At 32.7% G+C, this 22,053-nt stretch overlaps 3 protein-coding genes across 4 annotated transcripts in view; 1 reads left to right on the top strand and 2 right to left on the bottom strand.

The window, feature by feature from the left end:
* Positions 1 to 257: 257 nt before the first annotated feature.
* Positions 258 to 1,800, bottom strand: LOC111613273 (lysosomal aspartic protease-like). Its single transcript, XM_023354622.1, has one exon. The coding sequence runs from the start codon at positions 1,672 to 1,674 to the stop codon at positions 502 to 504; it is 1,173 nt and encodes a 390-aa protein (XP_023210390.1). The 5' UTR covers positions 1,675 to 1,800; the 3' UTR covers positions 258 to 501.
* Positions 1,801 to 10,740: 8,940 nt separating this feature from the next.
* Positions 10,741 to 21,107, top strand: LOC111613257 (Usher syndrome type-1G protein homolog). Of its 2 annotated transcripts, XM_023354614.1 has the most exons (3): positions 10,741 to 11,052; positions 18,925 to 20,206; positions 20,428 to 21,107. In XM_023354614.1, exons 1-2 carry the CDS (start codon positions 10,877 to 10,879, stop codon positions 20,162 to 20,164), a joined length of 1,416 nt encoding a protein of 471 aa, XP_023210382.1. In that variant the 5' UTR covers positions 10,741 to 10,876; the 3' UTR covers positions 20,165 to 20,206; positions 20,428 to 21,107. The 2 variants fall into 2 exon arrangements, with proteins under 2 accessions (XP_023210382.1, XP_023210375.1); XM_023354607.1 differs by lacking the exon at positions 20,428 to 21,107 and having other exon boundaries at positions 18,925 to 20,370.
* A 260-nt stretch (positions 21,108 to 21,367) lies between these two features.
* LOC111613239 (DNA-directed RNA polymerase III subunit RPC5-like) overlaps positions 21,368 to 22,053 on the bottom strand; it is a 67,219-nt gene continuing 66,533 nt past the window's right edge. Inside the window, exons 16-17 of the mRNA XM_023354590.1 lie at positions 21,891 to 22,016; positions 21,368 to 21,820 (exon numbers count right to left, since the gene is read on the bottom strand). Coding sequence (XP_023210358.1) covers positions 21,758 to 21,820; positions 21,891 to 22,016 — 189 coding nt within the window. The 3' untranslated portion in view covers positions 21,368 to 21,757. The remainder of the gene's footprint in view (positions 21,821 to 21,890; positions 22,017 to 22,053) is intronic.

Genomic DNA, 22,053 nt, shown 5'->3' with positions numbered 1-22,053 from the left:
CAGTGGATAAAACTGAAGATCATGGAAGTGCTCCAGCAGATAGAAAAAATTGCCATATTAGTAAATATTAATACAAACTACCAATTTACAAAATTTGAATTTCTTTATTTTTTAATAAGAGAGTGCATTATATATAATATACACACACACTCATTTTATACAACAATTTTAAATATCTAGCCTTTAGACAAATCTCTTAAAATTAATAAACATATAAATTTGTTTTTAATTACAAAATTTGGTTTTACATTTTATAAACAAACAATTATCTCAACTTGTGAATTTAAAAAAAAAAACAGTCCAAAGTAGAATAAGTTCGGAGTCCAACGTCTAGTAGTGGTGTTGTCAGATATACAAACTAGATTGTTTATAATAATAAATTACATTCCAAAGGTTTTATCACTTATACAATTAAGCTACATGTTTTAATAATTAGCAAATATTTTACAATTACAAAAAGATTAAGCAATTGTAACCGTAAAACAAAAGATGAAATTTATTTTATACCGTCTCGGCTAATCCTATTTGAGCATTGCCGTAATCGAATTCGGTGTAGTAACGCCCGATGAAAACATCGCCGAGAATCCACAAAGGTCCCATAGGTTTAGGAACATCCAGGCCCATAAATCCACTGATGCAGACAGTCTGTCCAAATTGAGATATCTTCATCGTGTAGTCAGATCCTTGAAGAGGATAGCTCCTTCCACCCAAAACAAAATTTACGACGGGTAATTTAGGAATCAAATCGCAATCGATCATGTATTCGCCAGCCGCCAGGGGCGTAGCTCCTATTTCCTTATTAAGCTTTGTAATTTCATCGGTGGGACCGGCAATCAACGAGGTACCAGTGTCAGCAATGGCTTGACAACCGCCGACGCAGTACTTTCCGTTACTAGAGCCGACAGATACTCCATCCATCTTAAACTGCCAATATCCTTTTCTTGTGACAGGAACATAAGTAAAGTTACCTTTGTAATGTTTGGGATCACTTCCGCCAAAGATAATTTCCCCTCCGATGCTGGCATCGGGATTCCTGTTGAGGTAGAAACTAAAAACGGGTCTGTCTACCAACTTTTGCCTCACCATGTTGGTAAACACCGGAGTCACTCCGTCGACGGCAATGTTGTCAAAACCCAGACCAAGTATACCATCGAACTTGGCAGCGATAAAGGTCAATCCCGGCTCCGTCACGGCTTCGGCAAAGGTCTGGTGCTTGACCGGTATCTGGTCGATGGCCACAGTGTCCGTGCTCAAGAAACCGGTCATGCTACCGCTCCCATAGCGAATTTTAAACGAGGTTCCATTCTTCTGATAGGTCGAGGACTTTGTATGGTCGTACTTATTGTGGATCAAACAAGCAATGTTGGTCCATTTACACTGCTTAGAGGGGACCCATAAATTCGACGAACCGGTGTCGAAAACAACCTTAAAATTCTGAGGCGGAGTGCCAATTGTAATGGGTCCATAATACTGGGCATCTAAATAGTTGGACAGAGGTTCGGGAAAGGGCCCATTTACGCCGAAATAACGCTCATTTTTGACGATTTTGATTGGTGTACCAACTTCGTGAAGATGACGTCGGACCGATTTAAATCGATAAAGCGGAATTCGGACTAAATTCTCGCAAGTGCTTAGCGTTAGACAAACAAAAAGGAACAGAATTGACGACTTCATCCTTTGTCTTTCTGAAGCAAACAAAAGCCGAGTATTTCTTATCTATTTATATAAACTAGAAGTTGATTAAGAGTCTTGTGACCGTCAGGTGACTCGATTACAAATAATCACCCCTCTCTTGAGGTATTCGCTTATGATGCGTCATTATTTAATCGCCAAAAGCACGCGAATTAATTACAATAAATTCGATTATGTAAAATTATTATTTAAAATTAAAATTCCTGCGATAATATAATAAAGGAGTTTAAAAATTTAATTTCTTTCATTTTTTGGATGTTAGATTTTCTTATTACCAGGTGGAGCTGCGATAATATGTTTGCTTTCCCAGTTAGGTCGCGGTTATGCTAACGTGTAGATAGCATTTTCGGCCGAAAATCTTAATTTCAATTAATATATGTCTACTCGGTTATGATTATTTGAGAAAATCTATATCAGTAATAAAATAAACAATAAATTTGCTTCATTGTATATGATTTGATTCTAAACGGAAATTTAGAGGGCATCTTAATTAAAGAAAGTCCAATTTGGTATCATTTTCAATATCGGAATAATCGTATTAATGTCACGTATTGATATCATTGACAGATAAAAATACTAATATCAATGAGCGATAAATGTCTGCGGATGATTAACTTTGCTAAATAAAAATTTTGTATTGGTTTTAATTTATATTATGACTCTTGAATAAAGCAAATAATGAATAAAAGCTATAGGTTACCACCGAGCGATCAAGGTGGCAGCCTACCGCTATGGGGGGTCGCGGGTTCGAATCCGGACGGGTCGATAAATCCCCAGGAAATTTTCGGGGGTGGTCCGTCCGGATATGTCGGGCACCGTTCCTCACCACCCGGTTGCCCCATTGTGGACTTGGCCGATCCCATAATGGGTTTGCTAAAAGAGACCTCTTAGTTCCCACCGGGCGGAAAAAGTAAAAAAAAAAACCGCTCCGCCATCGGCCATATAGTCATGTCTATCGATTAGGATAGGGAGGTTCATCCCTGAAAACAACGCGGTTACCGTACTTAGGCATACCCTCTAGGCTCCTAATTAGAAGTGAATGAAATTTGAGTTGCAAGATTTCAGCAAATGATATAAATTTAAAAGCAGAAGCATTTAATATTACATAGAGAAATTTTCGCCATTATTATTTTTTCAGATTTAAATTTAGATGCCAGGTATGAGGTGTTACTTTATTAAACAATAGTATGCCTAAAACTAGGAGCAATTCTGAATTAAATCATATATCATGTTTTCCCTAAAAATGACGAAATAAAAATAATATGGATCGATAGACGACGTCCTTCTCATAATTGGAATCCGAATATACTATGATTATGAGTGCAGAGGACCAGTAAATCATAGACTGATCCACGAGTATTGCGACTTTGATATTGGGAGAAGATTCGAGTTCGAGGAGGGCCTGGTTGTAGTGTGGGCAGGTGAGCCAAAAGTGTAGCACAACTGATAACTGCGTGAAGCGTATCAAGGTGTATACCTTGATACGCTTCACGCAGCTATAGTAGTTTTACCAGCGGTGTTGCCTTATCCACCAATATCAACATTAATTAATTTGCATGCATGAAAATTAACGTTGACATTGGAATGTAATACTTAATTTGCACAAAATACTGATGATACAGCTGCACATCTTTTTGAAGGATTTAAGTTTTCATATTTTCGTGATGCAAACGATACAGCATTCCTCTATTGGTGAAAGTTTAAATTAAAATGTTTTCTTATGCCAAAAAAATACACCTCCATGACAAATCTTTTGGTGCAAACTCCACTATAATATGCCAATTTATTGATTTTTTAAAAGTCTACGAGCTTTTGAGACACCCTGCATATAAATTGCAATACTCCTATTCGTAAAAATAAAAGCGTTTTTGTTTTGCAAATAGGAGTATAGTTATAAAACCAGGCAGCGGCATCCATTGTAGACATAGCCGAACCCATAATGGACATAATTATAAATAAAAATTCTTTTAGTGCCACAGAACGTCGGAAGTTAATTAAACGGTTAATCTATGGTCAGACGTAAGCATTGATCCGTCGCCATGATTACACGAAACCATCAATTCACCGATCATCGATAACTTTGAAGCCAATCCAAAATACTACACAGGGCTAAGAGAACACTACACGTGCGCATGGAGTTTTGCGGGCTTTTTTCGCGTGTCTAACACCAATGTAGAGCCAGTATTCCATAGAAATTCCTCCCGAGAAGCACCTTCCTCCTGGTAGATCGCCCACCAAACCATTATTACAATTGTCTATCATCTCTGGGATAAAGGTATTTTTGATTAATTGTATGAATCTTATGATAAAATTTTATAACTTTACCAGTAAACCAAATAATATACAGATGAAGTTTTTTATATTTTATTGATTTATTATGCACAGTTGGTTTTATTTATTATTATTTTTATTTTTTGCGAATGAATAAGTAAAATAATAATAATTGAATAAAGACCACACTTTATTTCGTCAACTTAAAATAATTGCAAAATCTGCAGATATCATTCAGAAGATAGTCTCACAAATTATCATTGTGTGACCCGAGAAAACAATAATTATCTCATTTGCGTTATAAAATAGCTGATAAATAATCGAAAATATATAATTTTTATATTTTACTTTCATTCTCTCAAAATGTCTAACTGATTAATTATACTATATCATGACCTATATTAAGAATAGTGCCTTGTATACATTTGTGAATGAAAATAGTTCCATGTTCGTTACGTATTAGAATATAACCATTCATTGCCATAAAAATTAGCGCACCAAGGAGTAGTCGGAATCGAACGAAATTGTACAGTACATGTGTGAGTGCAACGATTATATAAGTGATTATAAAATGAAAGCAAAAGAAACATTTATTGCAGGAAAATCTACAAAAAAAGGCGGTTCTAGTACCCCGTTGGGCCACCTCTAACACGAATACACCACATGATACGGGAGGGCACGGAGGAATACGGGTGCCGTATGGTTTCCTGCGGTATCTCTGTCCACGGTTGTCGCAAACGGTCTTCCAGTTCGGCCAAACTCCTGGGTTGCCCAACTTGGCGTCCCGGGTGATCCCAGACGTGTTCGATCGGTGACAAATAGGGGGGAACAGGGCAGGACTGAGAAGTGTGCCAATATGACGGAGGCAGTCCGTGACATCCTTGCTGTGTGTGGTCGAGCATTGTCCTATTGAAAATGGCTCTCGGGAGCCCTGCCAGAGAGGCAACACATGCGGCTGCAGGATGTTACTACCATACTGCTGGGTAGTCCCTTGGATCACTACTAGAGGTGGCCGGCAGTTGTATGTGATTACATCCGCTGTGGGGTGGTGTGTCGCTCCAAAGCATAGGCAGGACTGACGGTTGTGTACACACCCTCGTCAATGCCCAAACTGAATCTGGATTCGTCGCTGTAGACGACCCGGTTCCGTCCGTTGCGTCGGTGTTTATGTGGTTTTCGATTACGATGTAAAGTCATCTCTAGTGATACGGCGTAACTCTGCAACAGGTAAACTACAGACAGAATGGCTTATTCTTGTTCTTGGTTGGTTGATATGGAGACGTTAGCCTAGTTGGCTCTCATCTCCGACTGGTGTTTAATTAAATGAAGCGGCCGCTGCGATTGATGTAACGTTCCAACGCCGCCACGTGGGGTATCGGTTTGAGGCTAGCGGTTTGAGCGTGATGATAAATCCAATCGGCAAAGGAACGAAGATGATCTCGTCCCTTATTACGCAGGTCGGGAGTCCAGGTGTCAATCAAATTCTGAATGGTCCTGTTCCTCATATGTCGGGAGAGGTCTTTCGGCATGAGCGTCTTCCATATAGAGCCGGTCAGCGTGTCTTGGCGAGAAACTTTGTCAGCTGCCTCGTTAATCGGGATACCGGGGTGCCCCGGCATCTACCCAACAACGATGGGCGCCGTATATGAACAGATGGAAGCCGCCAGGTCTATGATGACCGCGGGTGAGGAGAATATGACGTCAGCCACCGCTTGTAAGCCGACGTACTGTCTGAAAAGATCGCCGTCGGGCGGTGAAGTGGTTAGCTGAGTTGAATTGCCCACAGGATTCCAAGGGCTTCTGCCCCGAAAACGCCACATCGATCCTCTAGGCTCCAAGTTTCTCGGATATAGTGAGCGGGAGGACCACGCCGATGACAGTATGGCTTTATGAGTTTTTTTTAGGCCAAAGGGCACTTTGATGCCTTCTGCTGGCAATAAGCAATGAGCCACCACGCTATAACTCTAATAATTTTCATATCACCTTGAGACTTATCTGCGTGCCAAGTTTCGCAGCGGCACGACACCTCATTTTTTATGCGCTTTTATGGCAATGAGTGTATTTAAAAATTATAAGATGCTTAAATTATAGTGTATTTAAAATTTTTGCAAGAAATTTGAAATTACAAAAAAAAAAAATGTCACAAGACGTCATATCAACTGATGTAGCGTTACGAAGAATTTTCTTGCTTAGCTGCAGTCGCATTATCTATATATATAACCCATTCAAAGTGTCCGTCTGTCCCATAACCGTTTGATAACGGACACTAGAGGCGCCCCTATCATGTGTCATATTTCAAACATTCAAATTAACAATTTTAATTCTTATTTAAATTAACAATATGAATTATTATTATTCATTTGGCCCATAAATTATTATTTGGTCAATATAACAATATAAATAATTCAGTATATTTGTAATAGGAATTTATTATTTCAGGGGCTTATATCTCGCGAAGGATCGCGAGTAGGGGTATGGTTCCTTTGACTTTATTGTTCGCACAGGGGCTACAGTTTGGGGGGTCGCCACCTCTTCATTCGGAGGGTAAATCTTACCATTGGGACTTTAACAGAGCTGTACAGCATATTGATAGGAACAAAAAAGTCAAAGGAACCGTGCTTCATGGAAATTTGTAAAGAACGCCCACTAGGGGGCGTCCCGGGCTACTAGTAATACATATTTAATTAAGATCTAGCACATTGGCTCCATTTTTAGGCTTACTTCACTCACACATTCGCTAGGGAAAGCGGAATGCAATTACCCAATACTCTCACCTGCTATTTCGAGAAACCAGAATAACGAAATAAGCAACCAATCATATACAAGTACAGGCAAACGTCATCAAACAAGATTGCAGTTGATAAGAATGAATTGATGTCGACGTTAACTTCTTTCATTTCTTTAAATATACTAACGATAAAATTAATATTAGTCGTTGTATATGAGATATACAAGGTTATTATTAAGTCTCGATCCATTTTTATGAAAATTGTAATAAAATCACTTGTATACAGGTCGTGTGAAACATGCTGATCCAAGAAGAGAAAATCGCCTTTGTTTGCGCCTATTTTAGTGGATTTCTTTACATAGAAGTACAAACAAATTTCACCCAGAAATTCATAAATCCTATTCCTATCAGTATCAATATCAGACTGTTGGTTACCAAAGTCGGGCAAATGGGTAATGTAATGTCCAGGACACCGCATGAAATGAAGTCTACATCATCAACCAGAAGACTAAGCCAGGTGCTCATTGTGCTACAACCATGCCTTCAAGCGTGGGAGATCTTTCATTACAAACTAAAACGTGCAAAGCATGTACAGGTGTTCCATAAACTGGAGGAGGAGAAAGAAAACTATGCCACCCGCTAAGCAATGTGTCATGATCGCTTGAAGGCTATTGAACAGGAGGAATACTCGTATATAAATTTATAATTACATTTTTTTCCTAAATAAATGAAAAATTGTAGACCTGTGAATTCCCACTGTCTGTCTGTCTGTCTTTCCTTAACTTCGAGAACGTAGTTAGTTATCGAAAGGCGAGACAATATATGGAAAGCATATGGACAGGAGGCGCCGATTAACTATATATTAACTTCCAATACAAACCGAAAATCACGTTATTTCAATTCAAAACTTCCCCTGTAAGGTGTTAGATAGATGGCGGCAGAACTTTGTTGCTTGCAGGAAAAGTATGATGTAAAGGGGCAAGACACTACTAATTTGAGGTGGACAGTATATATATTTTTTCGTTTTTGATATCATTCGATTAAATGTTGAATTCGAAAATTTACAAAAAAAATTTTATTAAATCAAATTTTTATTAAATAAATTTTTAAAAATAAAATTGAATTAGAAAATTCATTATAAAATCATAATTTAGCATAAATTAAGCAATTAAATTATTTCATTGTTTAGTTTAGTTTTTAAAAACTCATTAAATGTGTCACATAGATTATTGCCTTTAAAAATAATTGCATTTCTTTCTCTTGTATTATCTGAATATTATTAATTTAATCATTTTAAAATTTAATTTTATTGTGTATTATTGTTTTATACTAATTGTATTATAGTACACCTGTAACACATGGCTTTTTTAAAATCAAATATAGCACAGTGTAACTTCACTACGACTTTTTTCCCTCTCTATAAAAAAGAAGCCAATCAACCAACCATTTATTGTCTATTTTAAAAGTGCAACACACCATTTTCTATTCAATTTTTTATGATTGTCAATGTTTTTTAAGTCGTAATAATCGATGTTCTTATTAGCATGCCACTTGTTATACTTCTAAAGTGGCAATTCATGAGATATACTCTCTCCATTGTGTATTGATAACTGCTTTAACCAGAAGTAGTAGTTCAGCTTCTCTATTTCAAGTATTCTTCTACAATTTCCAAGCTTCTTCACTAATCTAGTATGTTTTTGAAATGAATATAATGCCGAATCTTACCAGTTTCTTTGTTAATTTGTCTCAGTAAGAACAATAATAATATGATGGCATTTTTAAAAATTAATATTATAGAATATCAGGAGTATTTTTAATAAAAAATAAACTGGAAATGAAGAAGTATAAAATTTTTACGTAATAATTTAATGTATTGTAATAATTTACATCATATGTTATATAGTATAAATAAGCTTATTTGTAATATATAGGATAAAACATTTTTATCATACATTTATGATGAAATAGCAAAACAATTTGTCATTATATTTACAATATTTTATCATATATCAGCCATTTTCAATGGTGACAGATTATTATAATAAGAATAAATATATAAATAATTGTAGAGTAAGACATTTCCTGCCATTCAGTTATTAAATTCAAATAAAATAAAATAATTTTGACAATATATATTATAATTTAAACTGTAAATATAAAACAAAAGTAATGGACATTGTATTTTAATTTTTATTTAATAGAAAACAGCAGAAATAGTTAAATGCTGTATGAAATGTATATATCAAACCAAATCCTTTCAAAAATCCGGTAGACGGGCAAGACATTATATAAAATATATGTTAATATATATTTACTTTAGTTGTACTATATTTATTTCGTCATAGAGAATCCATTAATAATTAAAATGTTCATTTATAAATTTATATATAAACAATTATAGTTTATTAAATAATTAGAAGGAAGGCTATGGGTTGTGTGTGGAGCAATCTATTACGATATTTTATTTTTAAAAGTTTTTATATTATTAATTATTATAAAGTGACAAAAATAATTTTATTTTCAGGGTAGAGACGAGTTTCATGAAAACTTGTAAATGCTAATAACGAGTAAAATCGTCTTTAAGTCTGACCCTACTGGACCCATCTCCATCTTTCTATTCCTTGGACCAAAAACCACCAACATTTAATGGCATCAATCCACCTAATATCCAAATCTCCTTGCAAAATTTCAAAAAACTTCGACAAAAGGCACAGGAGTTATTAAGGTTCAAAGTACAAAATCGTACTCCCCACACACTAACATCCATATACACAGGAGGAAAAAAATCCAATTTTTCTACATTTCTCGGTGTTTCAAAGTGCCCAAGTCCAAAAATGTAAACATTTTGAAGGGGATGCTTTTGACCGATCGTCGTATCTTTCTTCTATTACATATATTTCTGTATAAAATATAAAAAAATAATTGAATTATTTTCATTCGATTTAAAGCATTTCAATCTTTACATTTGTCAATCCAAGTAAAGCCATAAGCAGGAATTAATATCGATCATCTTGTATACTCCATTAACTTCATTAATTATGTCTCGGATCGTTTCAGTTTATGTCCTTGGTTTTAATAGAAATATATATATATATTTATAGTCCTACATATAAATGTAGAATTAAACGTACAGTATAAGCCTATACATTTTCATCTTACCAAGAAATTTTGCAATATTTTTTCAAGGTATTTTTAAAGATGAATATGTTTAATTAGGAAATTTCAGTTAAAGTTTGATCAGTTTGATCAGACAGCAAAGTGATTCATTCATATAGGTGAATACATTCCCTTAAGATATGAGATGTCCTTTTCGAGGGTGTAAAACATCAAATTTTTTATAGATAAATCGAAATAAACAGATGTATATCGTCATATCTGTATATTTATTGAAATTATACACTTTATCTTCTAATAAAGGGACATAGATCGGGTGTTCGGAGCTAAAGGAGCTAAGGCCGAGAACCATACAAGTTATAATGAAAACAAATAGTTAATTAATCTAGATTTTAATTTAGACCTAAATTCCGATTTTGAAAAGGTGCATTGTTCTTTAAAAGGAACTCAAAACGTAAAATAAAAGAGAGGGAAAAATTATTTACTATGCATCCCTCGTTGACATAAGCTATGATACTTCCTGTAATTTCACTCTTTGTCGAAATTTTGTCGGTTGATCCTATTCGACAGGAAGTGTGGATGAAAGCGTGTTTATAGTTTTCTACAATACATATTATAATACAAGGATAAACACAAAAAGTGGAACCAAATTTTAACCAAAAAAAAACAAGCATTTTCAGTTTGAATTTTCAAAATTTCAAATTCTAACCAATCATCGTTTAGTATAAAAATTTCGAATTCGTTTAATAGCTAACAAGATTTAAAATATATATANTTAATATAAAAATTATTATTAAAAAAGAATTAACTATAAAACTAAAAATTAAAAGTTTTATTTTACTCGACACTCCGTATTAAAAGTTAAATTTACCGAACCGTGCACGAAACCGGTCGGTGACGTCACCGAGTCCACACGTCATCAGCGTCTGCACGAACGGAGCAGACGAACTATTTGCAAAGAGGACGCTGGTTACACTCCCGACTCCAACGACATTTTATTTATTTTTTTTGATTTTAAAGTTAATTATTATCGCTTACAATTATGTGGAAAGTGTCGTGAAATGCTAGAAGATGTTCTCGACCGACAGGGATCGCTTCCACAGGGCTGCTAGGGATGGTTATTTGGATTTATTAAGAGAAGCCAACAGACGAGATTGCAATGCTCCAGACGAAGATGGAATGACACCGACACTTTGGGCTTCCTATTACGGAAATTTGGACGCTTTACGTTTACTGGTGGGCCGCGGGTAAGTTGGAAATTGAATAAACAACAATCGGGCGTTTAATATTTAATTAAATGTTTCTTTTATTAACGCGTTACGGCTTGGTGGGGCCCGGGCCGATTCGAATGAGGGGGCCCCCTCGTGTTGACTTCGGACATTTTTTTTCCAGGGGAAGATATTTTCTTATAAAAGATTGGTTTGCGGCCCCCTCTTGGTGGGGCCCCGAAATAATGTTTTATTTAAAAAAAAATGGCGCGTTAGCTTTATGGGCAAAAAAGGGGCAATTTTTCCATAGGATAACTCTTCTAGGCCACTGTTAATACAATTATACTTGTAGAGTAGGTGTATCGTTCTGTATCAAAAGTGCACCTACTTAATGATAATTCTAACCTTGTAACGTGTACAGAACGATAAATAAATCTATGGTAATGTGTACAAAATGATAAACCTATGGTCACTGGCGCGTTATAGCTTCGTGGGGCCCAGGCAATTTGAATTAGGGCTCCACGTACAGTACGGTGTTGACTTCAGACTTTTTCGGGGAAATTTTTCATATAAAAGATTAGTTTGGGCCCCTGGCAATTTTGCCCACCGCCTACGGTAAGGTATACAGAACGATAAACCCAACTGTTTAATTTGCAACTAGTTAATGTGTAGGATGATATATCAGGTAAACAGGTACACCATTCCGTGATACACGTATTATAGAATAGTAGAATTATTCTATTTTAATCTATATAGAATTATGTATCATTTCATATAAATTAACTATACTCTACGTTAATATATAAATTAATATTATACCTTGTTATAGAAATAAACAGTGACCGATTAGTCTATAAGTAAATTAATTGTTTGCTTGAGTCGTCCGAGCTTAAGTTACTTCAAGTAGAAAAATTCTATATTAAATTTTATTTATAAATATTAAATGGAACACTCAATGATCCCGAAATCAGTCGGAATTTTAGGAACATCGCACGTGTTAATTCCAAATAACATTAACAAGGAATTAAGTTAACTTTTTCCCCATTAAAACGCAGTTTTATTTGTAGACTAAGTAACACAATTCTGTAATATATTTAATATAAAACGAATATTCTTTATATGCATGATATTGCACTATTCACTGTATAGAATGGTGCAACATCAATGAGAATAGATTTGTGCACTGGTCCATGATTCTATAAATATTTTTACGTTTATAGCTTAATACGATTATTATATAGGCCTATATATATATATTTACAATTGTACAGATTTAATTGATAAATATCTAAATTTAAAAAAGTCGATAATTTATAATTTTTTTTAGTTGTAAAGTTATAAAATAATCTCGCGTATAAACACGCCCAAAGTAATTAATTTAATGAAAATGGCTATCGAATATCATTATTTTCCGTTAAATTTTCACAAGATTTAAAGTACATTAACTGAAGATTCTTTATCTTACCACGATCTCAACTTCTGAATGAGGAAATGAATCGATCACCCCGGGCAATTCTGATCAACTGCTTTTTTTACGGCCCTTTTTTCTTTAAAAAAATTAGTTTATGCACATTAAATTGGAAATTAATATTTAGTTTATTGCGCATTCAATGTATCTTATAAATAATATATATTTATTTTTAATTTTATGGTAATTATCAGATTTATTTTATCTGCTTTTTAAGACCTTTATGTATTGCAAATGCCGGCTTATTTATATTAAGCCGGAATATACATAAAGCTTTTAAAAATTTACGGAATGTAAAACGTTTTAAATATATAAATTTTTATCAAATATCAAAAACTATTTCAATGGTCTAATTTACGTGACATTTAATGATAGGATTTTATTATAATAATTATGATTTAAGTATATCTGTGGTCATAAATTTTGTTTCGGGATATATTTTAATTAATTAAATTCCTAATTTTCCCTAGAAGTTGAATATTAATTAACATTGAGTGTTAGTTTATTTCCTTGTTTATAATTAGTGATCGCAAAGTATTTTAAGCGCCGATTAATTAAGTACGCTAATTAACGCAATTAGTAGTCTGGTAAGCATTGGTCTATGAGCCTGTCCATAGGAAAATTTTAAATGTCTTGCGTTTTGTAATCTTTTAGTTCGTCTTGTAGCTTTTGTTACGTAGCCAATTTTTCCGTAATTATAACACAGTTCATTTTTATTACGATTTTTCCCGTAAGAAACCGTTTTGGGATACTGGCAAGTAAATGTACACATTTCCCAGACAACGAAACGCCAATTGACTCAGTAAATATACGGTTGACGAACTCAAATTCCAGCTGAACTTATAACAGGATTTTGTTCACATGTCTGAATAACAATCACATTTCCTGCTATTGTGCAGAATGACTTAAACGCACACGGACATTATAATGTACAGTACACGATACAATATGATATGTATGTGATATATATATATATATATATATATTGTACCACATCAAATTCTACGTATATTTTCTAAATGATTTTTAATCAGATGGATAATTTCTATGGGAATTACACGAAATCTCGTGAAAAGGCCATGCTTATTACTGATGTTCCACATTTAGAAAAGCACCATATTTCATGTTAGATTTCTGGGTGCGATCGGAAGAAATAGAGCGTACCGTACACTCCGTAGAAGTTACATATTCTTAGAAACAAGCTGGACGTGATTTTCCAGCATTTACCTCGACCGTCATCAGTAATGTCGCGGTCACGTCATCATCAGTCACTGTTCCTGACATTTATGTTCTGTTTATTGTTTGAAAGGAGATTTGTTCAATGTGAATCTAGTACACGACTTCGTTTCTAAGCCACCCCTCTCGATACAGAAATTATATTTAAACATTATTATTATTTTTTCTTTTACTCTTACAATCGGCTTATGGCACGGTAGAATTACTACGAATAGACGTTACGTGAAAGAAGTTTATCAAATAAACTGTAGGTCCGTATAATAGATTAAAATAATAAGTTTATTCTCATCCAGCTTTTATATGATTTAAACATTAAAATATAAAAAGAAGCGTACAGTTGTATTCAAAGAAAAGAATATAGTTTGAAAAAGTCACGATAAAAAAATTACTTGTAGTTTAGATGTAATATTCGGCACATTGACCTTACTTGACACAACCTTAAGAAACGAGTAATTTCAGTTCATAAACGCTTCGTACTGTTTCTGGAAAACATACTCTCACTTGCATTTTATAGAGAATTCCATTTTGTTTTCATTTATCTGAAATGTTGGTAGTAATCGACCGTTTCAATTGTATAAATAGATATACGGAAATGATATTTTTACTAAAATATAAATTTATCTTCTTTGATAAGTTTAGTTTAGAATTTCCCCGAGTTAATTAACCTTGACATCTCAATTTATAATTTTCGGGAATAACAGTTATTTCTCGAAATGTCCTACGCTTGTCCAATAGGTTCTGCAATACTGAGGGCTTTTATGTCTCACTTGGGTGCACGTGATCGCCAGACCATGGTTCATGGACACGCCTCGCGTCGTTGACATCACTTTCCTCTTCATCTCTTTTACCCATCATTCATTTGTTTTCCATTTAATACACCCGATACCGGATGACAATTCTTTCTTCAACTCAATTGTACGAATTAAAATTCCGGTGTATTATTATTATTATTCTTATTATTACTTTTCTGTACTCAGATCTCACGGTTTGCGTATCTAGAGAACTTCTGGTTCAATACAGATACACAATGTCTCATGTAAAAAGTATTATAAATGAAGAAACATCGCATCAGATAGAAAAATTATACGAACTTTTAATTTAGAACCAGAATTGTTCGAGGTGGACTTGCGTTTTCATTTGGAGATTCTCCAATGGTGCAAGTCGCAAAACTTCCGGTGTCCTTTGTCCCCAGCTTTCCTTTTCTAGAGTTTGTCCAATATCTTGACCAGCGAATCATCCCATTTTAATGGTGGTCTGCCTAGTTTTCACTTAATATCTCTCGGGTACAGTTAATTTCTAACTCTTCAAGGCCATTCAATCTTGTATTGTGCCCTTTCTATTATCTTGTGACAAAATATTTTAAATATAAATAATAAATTATAAAACATTTTATATATGACGTTTAAATCTAAATGAATATTTAATTTGTGAATTACTTCAAAAGATTGGTAATTATATTTCATAATTATTTACAGGAAAATTGAAAGCGATATTAAAAGAATTAAAACTGAAACGTTCAGAAAATGGGATTTTAATTAGGCTAAATTAATTAAAATTAAAATAATTTTTAAATCGTGTAATTCAGTAATATTAAGTAATAGTGTAAAATGAATTTAATCTTAAATGTTAAACGTTTTATACCCGAGTCTAAATTCACTAAATATTTAATTATTATATAGCAAACTTATTAATATATTCACATAAGTTTAAAGAAAATAATTTTGAGTATATATTTAATTCATAATCATTATTTTAATTCGAAAGTAATTAAGATTTCTTGTCTAAAAATTTCACACGAAAATATCTTCGTACTTAGTTTCTTAAATTAATATATAAGATTAATGTACAGTACAATGAAAAAAGTTAGCGTATATTAGGTTAATATACAAATATTATTAAAATTATAATATACAGTAGTCTAACCTCCGAACAACGGCCATTTTGATCCTTTCAGTAACAGTTGTTCAGAGCTTTGACTGTAATATCCATATAAAAATAGACTCTAATAATAAAACTAAAAAAAATTCATCTGCAAATTATGTCGTCATTGGACTAAAATCTTGGACGAACTTATCCTAAGTTACAGAAACAAGAAAACATTCACCCAAGGAAAAAAATTTATTTATATTAAATGCACCATTAACCAAATTTTGTCGAATTCGTAACGAAAGCATTATGGATTATCGAGTGACAGTTTTTGTCGTCAGCAGTGAACGCTGGAAAATAAACGATTAGTGTTCTAATTGACTTAACCGAGTCGTCTCTATTAGTCTCAATTATGACAGACAAATTTCGATTGTCAATTGTGTTCTTTCAATGACAGTAATCTTTTTCGTACATCTGAAAATCTATTTTGATTTTTCGTGCGATAACGTCGTAAATCACTCTTTATGGACCACTGCCTTCGCACAGAAGACACGTCCGAGTTTCAAAGTTCCAAGCGCTTTTATACATTGTTTATCATTAAAAGAATTACTGGATACGTTTTCCCCCCTAAAAGGATCGAATAAAACGTTGTAGAAGGAAAGTATGGGATGAACTTTGCTATTTTGTAGTATCGTTTTTAAGCTCGCCAATTTTTACAATGATTATGTAGCACAAAGTTTTTTTTTTTTTTTATATTTCATTCTCCTATTAAGTCAAAGTCTAGCAAAAGGTTTCAATTATTCTAACGCGTATACTGTATTTTATTAAAGGATTAACCATCATCGACACTAAATTCTTAATCTTTATTGAAGATTAAACTTTTAATAAAATAAATCTCGATAAAACAGCATGGATTATAATTTCTACGCTCACCTCGGTATAAAAGTTAAATTATTCCCAAACCTTTTAAATATTAACTATACGACGAATGTTTTTACTTCTGCTGTTAAATATATTTTGACCTAAATTTCTATCTTATGAAATGAACTACACAAACGAGACCTTTTGTGCAGAAACGGGACAGGTTTTGGCCTGTTTATTGTTTGGAAGAGTTTCAAAACTTTTCACGTTACTGGCGGGAAAATTAACTTGCCAAGGCGATACGTACGTTATTTTCTATCTAGGTCGACGACAGTCATCGCACGACCTAAGAAAGGTCGGTTTAAGCGTAAAAGAAGTTGGGTGGGTTAGTAAATGTCCAAAAAGTTACGTCCGCTTTTCCCCCAATCTTCGCTCTGTTTCGTGTGTCCTAGAGATAAAGGAAAGTAGGACATATTTGCACTTTGCTTCACTCTTCACTCTCTACCAGTTTATACGAAATTTCCTCTCGTGGTTTATTAAAACAAAGTTCTCTCTTGATAAAGAATTTCGAATTTGATTTTGATGAGCTTGCGTGCAAAAAAAAGAAAAAAAAAATAATGAATCAATTATATTTCTTTATCTTATCGGGACAGTCATTCCGTTTGACAGATTAACCTATTATTATTTGTATATAATTTATATTGGCGCTATTTATGCTGTTGAATAAAGGAACAATTCTTAAAATTCTTATACAGGTTTTTTTATAAACATGCCTTACTAGCGAAGTTTTTTCTATAAATTAACATTATGTATGTCTGTCGATTCCTCAGTTTAATTTGTAGCGATTCAAGAGACAAAAAGAAAGAAAAGGCTAGTTCTGTTGCATTCATTAGAAGTAATTACTGCATAAATAATCCAGATCCACAAAAAGTACGAAAAAAATGACAATTTATTATTATTTTTTAATATGGTTAAGGTAATAATTAGTAATTCAACTTTTGCTACTAAGTATTCTCAAAGTCGAACTAATTTCTTATACTCTATAACAATCTTCTACTATGAATTTTTAATTTGATTTTCGAATGCAGATATTCTCGTGTGAAAATATGAATTCTCTATAGTATTCAAATTTCTATTTTTATAAATACTTCGGTATATTATTGATGTGGAAGACACTATCACATGTTCACCCATCCATTACTTTATCAGTCGATGTGGTTGTGATTATCGACGCTTCGACGGTTTCAAACAATGAATATTTTAACACGCGATCTTCTCAACCTTTGACTCCTGAAAGTTTCGTGCAATACACTACTGAAAATAATCACGTTACTAATTTTTCATCGTTCTTCTAACAAATCTAGATCTATATATGGGAAGTTTTTTTTTTTAATTGATCGTCCATTCATACAGTTTATTGTTTAAAATATTATTCTACGTTTCCTATAATTATATTTGTATAGATTCTCGGCTATAAAAATAAGCAAAAATGATTTTATGTCAAGCTCTCTGACTTCACATTTGTTACATCTGGGAAAGTTTTATTGCACTTTTAGTTATTTATTATAATTATCAAACTCCTAATGCTAAAAATGAAGGCTGTTATTGAAGATTCGTGATGGTTCCCAAGGAATAATGTGACATATTGACCTTCAGCGTGAAGAAATTATTCTGTAATCTACCAAGCTTGAAAAATCAAGGCCTCTTCATACCTACACCCAATTTTATAATAATTTCAGTAATCCAATCTTTATTTTTCCCCCTGACATTGTTTCGGTATTTAAGAGGATAAATAGATGGTCACAACTGAATGATTATTGGAGATAACAGAAGTCATTGGACTTAACTAAAAAGCAAATTAAAGTAATTGTCATTTATAAAACTGGAATATTTCTGTATTTATTTAAGTGAAACAAGATGTAAAAATCATTTTTCTACTTTTAAAAAAACTTATAACATCGTTGTCATATTTTCAGCTGCTTCCAGGAAGATTTTTTATGGTAAATCAAATATTTATGCACTTAAAATTATAACTATTAGTTTTTATATTTTAGTAATGCTTTTTGTATAACTATTATTTAAAACATAGTTTAATTCAGTATCATAAGTCTAAATATTCTTCCCACTGAGTGAAATTTAATGATTAAGTTATAAATTATTAAATACAGCAAATGTTTGTCCTTGAAGAACTTAAGTTTGTTTATTCAAAAATTAGACACTCAATAAATAACCTACATTAATTTGAATGACAATGTTACTAGGTCATTAATGACAATAGATGATGGTACCTCTAATTAGTAATAAATTTGTATTGTTAAATCAATCTTTGACTTTAATCTAGGTTGAAGTAGATCAACTAGTATAACAAATGTATATTTTCATGCTATGATTAATGATGATTGAGGTAGGAATGTAATAAGGTTAGTGGATTAATTAATATGATAACAATTAATAAAATATTAATTTTAATTATATTTCAGGGGCGATCCGGACAAATGTGATCATTATGGAAACACCGCATTACACTGTGCAGCTGCCAATGGGCATATCAACTGTGTGTCTTTTCTAGTCAATTTTGGTGTCAATCTTTGGTCTTTGGACAATGATTATCATACTTGCAAAGATGTAGCTGCAATGCATCAGAGAGATGAAATCCTCAGGTATTTAGATGAAGTGATTTCTAAACAAAGTGCTCTCAATAAGAAATTAGTTCAAAAATTAAAAGAAAAGGCAATCAAAGATGCAGAAAAAAGGGTAAAAAATTATTCAAAGTTACAAACAAAAGCTGCAAGAAGAGCAGAAAAAGAGGAAAAACATCTTGAAAAGCAAAGAAAAAAAATGTCTTTAAATGAAAATGATCAACTTCCAACAAAAAATATTCTAGTTGGATTGAAAAGGGATTCTAAACTCCACTTCTCACCAACTAAATATTCTGAAATTGTTAATACAAACAGTTCTGTAACTAGGAAAGGGCTTGGAGCAGTTTCTAAACGTGTTCAACACAAAAAACAATCTGCATCAACAGGAGGAGATTTTAAAGTCAGAGAGAATACAGATGAAGAAGGTAAAAGATCGGTTCGTTCTTTATCTGGATTGCGTAGGGATTCCGAAGTGATGTATGTTCCAAAATACGACAGTCCGGCAGGACAAAGACGGCACATGAAAGATGTTTTCACAAATGAAAAAATTCCCCGCGCTAACAGTGAACCAGACTTTATACATGCAACAGATTCTGGTATTGGTGACGATGTTGCTTTGGCCGAACCAGCAAGCATATTTGAAAGACCGGGTTTTGGTAGTGTGGCATTTCGTACTACTCTACTTTCTCTACCAAATCCAAATCAGGGAGTAGACGGCGACGATTCCGGCAGAACGTCAGAAAAAGGTTCTGACATTAGGACTGATGACAGCATAGGAAGTGCTGGCAGTTTAGCTCAAAGAAACTGTCAGATGCCTTGGGAAGATGATTTGAGGTTAGATGAAGAAGAAGATCTAGATACATCACCTATTATTATTTTCCTGGCTGCTCATGGACTTACAGAATATATTCCTCTATTCACTAAGGAAAGAATTGATTTAGATTCACTCATGCTTTTAAGCGAAGATGATTTAAAGAGTTTGGGACTTCCTCTTGGGCCAAGAAGGAAACTAGGTAAAGCAATGGATCAAAGAAAAGCAATTTTAGCTTGCCCTGGTAATCTAGGTGATTCAAAACTTTAATTAAATTTGTTGTTACAAACTTTTTATTATTATTCCTTGGAAATGCATTCTGCAGTATGTTTAACTGATTTTATATGCATTGAAAATTTCTGTACTTTATATGCTGGACATTTGGTGCAGAGATTTTTTGTTATTTCTTTTTAACATTAAATTTGAAATATTCATTAGTAGTAATTTTTCTTATTAGAATTACTACGTTAAATATTGATCTAATTTTTTGCTTAAGTAGAATTTTACAAACTTTTTATTATTATTCCTTGGAAATGCATTCTGCAGTATGTTTAACTGATTTTATATGCATTGAAAATTTCTGTACTTTATATGCTGGACATTTGGTGCAGAGATTTTTTGTTATTTCTTTTTAACATTAAATTTGAAATATTCATTAGTAGTAATTTTTCTTATTAGAATTACTACGTTAAATATTGATCTAATTTTTTGCTTAAGTAGAATTTTGCAAATTAAATTCATCCATATAATTGAAGGTGGAATCAAACATAATATTGAATTCAGTTTTGTCATATTCTATATTATGCAGAAATATTAGATTAATAAGCTTTGTTATTTCAGGTTTAATATGTATCAGATTTACTCTTAGAAAATACCCCAAATTGTGAGAAAAACCTAGAAAGAATACAATTGACTTATTGTTTTGATTCACCGTTACGAGCATTGACACTCGAGTACATAAAAATTGATCATTGTTCATTTCAAGAATTAATAAAAAGGGAAATTTTCATTCAGGGAAAAATCGTAGTAATTTTTCCTGTGATGTTTTTTCCAAATGTAATATAAATATAACAGAGATTAACTTGTTTATTGAAGCATTTCTTTAACATATTTTGATTTTATGAAAATAGTTTATCAAAACTTACCTCATATGATAATCAACATTGTTGTTATTAAACTGAAATTATTCTTTTCTCATTCACATCTGAAGTTACTCTTTACATTTCAAATAATTAATATTCTTTTATTATAAAGGCTAATGATAGCAAACCTCTACTCTATATATTAGTTTTAAGTTAGATATTTACAAAAACTTAAATTAATTAATTTTTCTTACATTAAAACATTTTTTTTAAAGTTTAATGGTTTTAACAATGAAAATAATTCCTTTAATGAATTTCAAATTATTTCAAAGAATCATTTATTGATAAGAGGCAGTATTTATAGAATCATATGATTTTATTTTGATACAACTTCTGTAACATGAACTTGATACAAGTTCAAAAATCAAATTCATATAAAAATTCCCATAAAAAATGCCTTACTTACTGCTTCATTTTCATAAAATTCGGAAAATTTTTAGCAGATTTGATCGGTTTTTCGGTCGTCAAAACTTTTCCTTAAACTTGAATAAAAATCAGATGATAATTTCCTTTTTAAGTAAAATGAAAACTCTGATAAAAATGCAGTCAGTGTTCATTTCATATTTGTAGGAATTTAAGGAAATTAATTATATTTTACTTAGACAATGTTTCGTCAACAAAAATATTTTGTTTCCATAGCAACAGATTTCTAACAGTTCATAATTATAATCCACTATTTATATTTTATGTACAAATTATAAAGAAAAAAAAATTGCCGAGGCTAGGAATCCGTTTGCATCGTTCCCTTTAAATAATAATATCCAGATTTACAGACACAATATTCCTGAAACACAGAATAGATTCATTATCTTATTTGATTTAAAATTAATTATGCCAATTTAAATTCAACATACCTGGATTATCTGTTTAAAGTCGGCATTCGACAATGTTTCTCCGACTTCATCCAATAACTTCTTTTGTAGCGTCGTTATTCGAATTTTTGCAGTCTTTGCAAAGAGTTGCACCAAAGCTCCACGAAACTATAAGAAAACTACATTTTAATCTTTATACATTACA

Source organism: Centruroides sculpturatus, unplaced genomic scaffold, assembly GCF_000671375.1.
Source record: "Centruroides sculpturatus isolate CEXI.00-Female unplaced genomic scaffold, Cexi_2.0 scaffold134, whole genome shotgun sequence".
In the NCBI taxonomy this organism is placed as follows: domain Eukaryota; kingdom Metazoa; phylum Arthropoda; class Arachnida; order Scorpiones; family Buthidae; genus Centruroides; species Centruroides sculpturatus.
Note: the sequence above shows the minus strand (reverse complement) of the source record. Positions and strands in the feature narration are given on the sequence as shown.